This window comes from Equus asinus, chromosome 10 (assembly GCF_041296235.1).
Source record: "Equus asinus isolate D_3611 breed Donkey chromosome 10, EquAss-T2T_v2, whole genome shotgun sequence".
NCBI lineage: Eukaryota > Metazoa > Chordata > Mammalia > Perissodactyla > Equidae > Equus > Equus asinus.
In genome coordinates this window covers 83,808,646-83,814,645 of record NC_091799.1, presented here as the reverse complement: position 1 = coordinate 83,814,645, position 6,000 = coordinate 83,808,646, and the positions used below count along the sequence as shown (strand labels likewise).

Genomic DNA, 6,000 nt, shown 5'->3' with positions numbered 1-6,000 from the left:
GTGGGGAGTAAAGTCAATAGCTGGGTGGACTTACGTCATCTCACAAGATCAAACTGAGGTTTGACCTCCTCTGACCCCCACCCTTCCTTCAGGAGGAATGAGTGCCTCTCTCTCTCTGATCCTCCGTATGGCACCTTATGTACGTGGGTGTGTTTACTTTCCTAAACAGTGAGCTCCTTGAGGACAAGGACTCTTCTTTTAATCTCCGATGCCCAGGATATAGCGGATGCTACAAATACTAGTAAGTATTAGAATGAATGTTCTCCAAACCCTAATTCATAAATACGAATTTATTTGATTTCATGGTTGTTATATTTTAACATTTCTTTTAATATGAGTAGGAGCATTTCTGAACCATGTGTAAACATGTCAAAATTACATAAGGAATATGTCAGCGTTGGTTCAGAATGGCATTCAGTAACAGGTGAGTGAATATATTCTTTTTTATGTGGTTGAACTGGCAAATTTTAAATTAGGGTTGTTCATGCCTGCCTCAGGAAGAGTTGTAAGAGTTAAGGTAATGCTACCTGCTATTAACAGGTAAATCCCCAAACCTCAGTGTGAAACCGGCAGAGAGTTATCCATTGATGATTAAGTAGCTAGGAACTAAAATTTTTTCCTTTCTGCAATTACTGATTATAGCTTTTAGCTGTTTAACCCACGCATTGTTAACTGTGCTGTTTGGGCAATATGCTGTCTGACTCCCACTAGGCTCCTACAGATAACATCTTCCCGGAGCCTGGTCACCATGGTAATGGGTGTGTGAGCTATTTTTCAGGAATTAGAACTCCTTGTCCGCTTCAGGCCGGTTAAGACCACCAACTCATCAACTGGGCCCACACAGATGTCTAACAGGTGATCTTTTGACATCAAGAGGCTAGAAACTCCACCCTTAGATCATGCTAACGCCACCATTTTGCGAACATGGGTCCTATGAAGAGGCATGGAGTCTAACAACACTTGCGCAGATCATCCATTATCTCACCTCTTCTCACCTCCAATCACCTCTCTCCACATTTCAGACCACCTTGCCCCCATCCCATAAATATCCCTGAGTCCTTATTTTCGAGTAAGCGAATTTGAGACTCATGCTCTCCCTCATTTCCTCACATGGCTGCCTTGTGAGTAAACTCTCTGCTGTAATCTCATCGTCTTGGTGTTTGGTTTTCTGGGCAGCGGGCAAAAACAAACCTGGCTCAGTAACAAGTGGTTTAACACATAGATAGTTGTTTCTCACTTATGTAAAGTCCAAGCAGGATTCATTTATCAGTGGAGGAGAGGTGGGGGGGGGGGGGTTCTGCCCCACAAAGCCATTCATGTTCTCACTGATGGTGGCTTTCAAGGTCCCCTTCCCTGGGTATTGACATCTAGGCAGCAAATTGAAGTAAAGGGATGGCAGACATGCTCCTAACACCACATCCTTGAAGCTCAGGTGGGAACTAGCCACTCAGCCTCACTTCAATGCAAAGAGGCTGGAATGTGGTCCCCCATCAGGCAGGCACTTCCTGACAATAACTCTACAGAACAAAAGTCCTTTGTGGCCAGTTAAGTATCTTTTGCACAGGTTGTTCTCTTAAATGTTCTGATACTTATACAAAAGAAATATTACAATGCCTAATTATGCTTATTTCATCCTTTATAAAATAGAACAAGTAATAAGGGTCTGGTGAAGATTTGGGGGATAGCAGCTGTAGGGAACTTGTCTGCAAGGCTTTAGATAAACATGTGGCTACTCCCACTTCAGAATAATCCCACGAAACCCACATAATTCACAAGGGGTCTTCTTCAATTTGTGGAAGATAACTGTGGGGAAATTTCACAAAAACTTCACAAACTTAAGATGATAGAAATTCTGAAATAGCCAACTGGTTTACGAAAATCTCATCTAGCGATGAAATAGTTCAGATGAGAGTTGAGTTCCTTCTCTGGTGTAAATTTATCTCATGTATGAAGCCTACAGTTTCAAAGCAATACATCACTGGAATGGTTTCCTGTCTCCAACCTGGGAAAAACAATGTTCTCCTTTGTAGATGTACTAACGCCACAGAGGTTTCTGAGTCTGTTTCTAATCTATACTTTAGCTCAAATATTTTTGTTGGGCTACAAAACCATGTATCCAACTGCTTATTCAACATCTCCAGAGACATCCCACAGGCCCCTCAAGTTCAATACTGCCAACTGAACTCAACACCTTTCTTTCTAACTCTGCTTTTCTATAAATAGTTTGTATCTTGATTGTAAAAAAATTAGCCTGGTGTTCTTCCAATTCCTTTCTCCTACTTTAGTGGTTCTCAACCAGGGGTGATTTTGCTCTCCTCGGGACATCTGGCAACGTCTGGAGACATTTTCAGTTGTCACCACTGGGGGCAGGGATGCTACTGGCTTCTAGTGGGTAGAGGCTAGGAATGTGGCTAAACATCCTATAGTGCACAGGACAGTCCCTCCTGCTCCCCACAAAGAATTATGTGATCCAAAACGTTAACAGTACCAAGATTGAGATACCTTGCCCCACTCCACATCCTGTAGGTTCTACCTCCTATGTATCTTTCAAGTCTGCTCTATCCCAGCACCCCATTCCCAATGCCTTGCTTCAGGCCTTCATCACATCTCCTATGGAGTACCACAATAGCCTCCTATTTTCTTGCCACCCAATCCTGTTTCTCCCCTGGAAGGAAATGTCCTCCCCTATCTTGTAAGCTCCCTCTCATCTGCAAGGTTCAGTCAACTCAAGTTTCAACCCCTCTGTGAAGCCTTCCCTGTCTGGCCTACTGTCCCTCCTTCCCCTCCCAGACTCAGTTAGAGGCCCTTTGTCTGCAGATGCACCATCACTTAATTGTCTCCCCAAATAGAACCCAAGTGACTTGTGAGAAGGAACCTTCATATTCAGCCTTCACGAATAACAGGACTTAACACAGTTGAATTGATGTACGAATGTACACTCTTGTTGGCGCTTCTCACAAGCAGAACTGGAAGGCGAGAGGACTGGGTTGGGCTGGGTAGAAGGCAGGGTGGAAACCAGTCACAGTGGCCTGCTGAGTTGGTCTATGTGGCTAGTTAGAGAATTTGAGTGCTGGCCTCATTACTGCTCTACAGAGCTAACCTGCCCTAATGGTATGTTTGACATGTTTCACTGCAAGAGGTACTCCAGTGTCTTATGGACTTACCTTCTTCAGGTTTCAGGAGCCATTACTATGGAGAGACAACCTGAAAAAGGCCATAATACTACAGAGAGGGAAAGTCAAGGTCCAGTAAAAGGTCCCAAATAGCATGTTGGCTTTGGCGTTATTTTGATGCACATGAAAGACAGCTGAAGTGCTTGTTTAAAAACAGTTCAAATATTGTCCCTTGCTTTTTTGCTTTTGCTTGCAACATTTTCAAGGTCACTGATGAATCCAGCATTCTTTCCCTTCCAGTCCTCCAGCTATCTGTGGGGAGGAGGGGCCCCAGGACAACCTTTTCTTACAGGCACCATCTTACAGTTCTATGATTGACAAATTAAGAAACCCTAGAGAGGTCTTCTCTCTCTCTCTAATGTGTGTATGTGTGTGTGCATGCGTGTGCAAACAGACCTTCAGAGATGTATGTGACAGCATTGTTTATAACAAAAACAAATTGCTTTCAACCTACATATCTTTTATTAGATTAGTCAATAAATTATGGTACATAAATAATTGGCATATATGATATACAGCCTTCAATGTAAATGTAAATGTGGATTCAGCACTGAGAGATATGCATGATATGTTAGTTAATAAAAAAAGAAAGGTTATGGAAACCATACGTATGGTATCCTATTGTTAAGGCACACTTGAATGCACGTGTGTACGTGTGTATATACATAGAAGGTCTGACAATATTAAAAATCCCTAGGTAATGGAATCATAGATGCTTTATTTTTCTGCTTATGCTTTCTACTTCCTCCACAACATTTCCAAAGTAACATTTGTTTCTTTCTCCTGCTAATAAAAGCAATTCATTCTCAAAATTTTCAACAATGAATGTGTAACATTTAATGGTTATATAAATAAGAAATCCTCCAGGTACCTGAATGACTCAATCCCTCTCCTCCTTCTCATCTTAACTCAAATGATACCCTCATAGGGCGATCTCCCCAACCACCCAATTGACAACTGCACGCGTCGCAGCTCCCCGCTTTATTTTTGGCCATCACCCACATCACCCTGTAACATACATTTTACCACCTTGTCTACTGTGTGTATTCCTACACTGGCACCAGCTCCCCAGGGCAGGGAGTTTTATTTTGTTCACTGCCGTAGGCCCAGAGCCTAGAACAGTGCCTGATACACAGTAGGCACTCACTGTATATTTGCTAAAATAATGAAGGAAAACACATCCTTTTAAAAAAGTTTTCCCTTTATTAATAAGAAATCAGTGATGTTCAGTTTAAAGTAACATTTTTTAAAAAAAATATTATGTCTTTTAATGTAATGCTAGCCCTTCATTGTAGGGATCACTTTGAGCTGGCGAAAGCTATCAACCCTCCTTTTCCTGCTCCCCCCCATCCCAAAACCCAACAGACACGGAAAATTGGATAGGACCTCAGGAGGTTCTGAGACTTCTCTCAAGTCCCTCTGTGAACTTCGTAAAGAGTCCACCGACCCCAGGGTGAAAGCACGTAATTTAAAGTGTCGTCTGGCTCAGAATCATGATTTCTCCCCCATCCTACTGATTCAGCGAATATATGTGACTCAAAGATCAGTCTTTCCCACTCCCATTAGCCAGGTAAATATTAAAGGGATTCCTTCTACAAAGGATTCACTCCTTAGCGAGGAGTAAATTCAGTATTTGCAGCTGAGAACATGATAAACATTCAGATGAAAGCTGAAAAATCTAGTTGATAATCCAGAGATTTCAAAAAATACAGATGTTAATAGAGCATAGCCCAAATATCTGGTAAGGCGAATTTTTCACTTGTCAGCTGAAAGTCTAGAGTCACAAACTCAGAGATAGAAAAAACAGGACCTATTCCACATAGAATATTCTTTTCGAATTTTATTGTTTAAAGAACAAAATAAAAGGGAATATGCACATCCACTACAGTGAAGGTTTCCATTAAACAGAAGAGAAATCAAACACTTTGTAACAGAAACCATCCAGCTAAAAACAGAATATGAGATCAGTAAAACAACGATGATTCGACTTTGGGTTTTATTTCAACGGGCAAACTTCATTCCTTGTCTGTAGGAAAACTGGGCTAGGCCTCAATGGGCAACAGTCACAGTTATGAAGCAAGTAAATACACCACCACTTCTGTGCTCTCCTTTATTTCTTTATGTCTTCAGTCTCGTCTGGCTCTTTCTCTTGATGCTCTCTTTCCCACCTCATTTCTTTTAACTCTTGTCTGTATTTCCGTTCAATGAACCGCTTCTGATGGGCCATCTGGGGAAAGTTATCTGACACGAGGAGATATATTTTATACTTAATAAAGGATAGCCACTAGAGCAAAGAATGATGCAAACTGAACATATACACATATAAACATATATTCATATGAAATACATAGAGTCATATTTTGTAAGGCAAAAGAAAAAAATTGTTCAGTTTTTTCCTTTATTCTTTGATCGTTCAGAAACACAACGGAAGTCTGGATCAGCACCCCTGATTCTAGATTTCAATATCTGATGTGAACTTGAGCATGAAAGATACTGAAACATACAGAAATGTTAAAACATAGACATGTGGTTTCAGAATGTTTTCAACTAGGTGTTTTAACAAAGTTCTCCCAGCAACTAGTGATTTTCAAGGAGAGATTAAAGGATATAATAAAATGGAGTTGTATATTCTTGCAAAGCTCAAACCAAAAACTTCAAACAAATAGTGATATTATCACACCATTATTTACCAAAAACTAAAGTTTCTGAAAAGAGCAAAAAAAAAGATCCGATGGACAAAAGGAGGCCACATTCTAAGTCATTATTTCTGATAATTCTATTTTTGAAGTTTACCACGACAAGCCCAAAGCCACATCGGCAAGAGCAA

The 6,000-nt window shown here is 40.9% G+C and overlaps 1 protein-coding gene across 19 annotated transcripts in view; it reads right to left on the bottom strand.

Moving 5' to 3' along the window:
* Positions 1-4,998: 4,998 nt before the first annotated feature.
* Positions 4,999-6,000, bottom strand: part of DROSHA (drosha ribonuclease III) — a 127,314-nt gene continuing 126,312 nt past the window's right edge. For all 19 annotated transcript variants that reach the window (XR_011506523.1, XM_070519824.1, XM_070519826.1 and 16 more), the window contains one exon: positions 4,999-5,414. Coding sequence is in view for 18 of the 19 variants with exons in the window: in XM_070519824.1 (XP_070375925.1) it covers positions 5,284-5,414 (131 nt within the window). In the remaining variant the exon portion in view is untranslated. The remainder of the gene's footprint in view (positions 5,415-6,000) is intronic.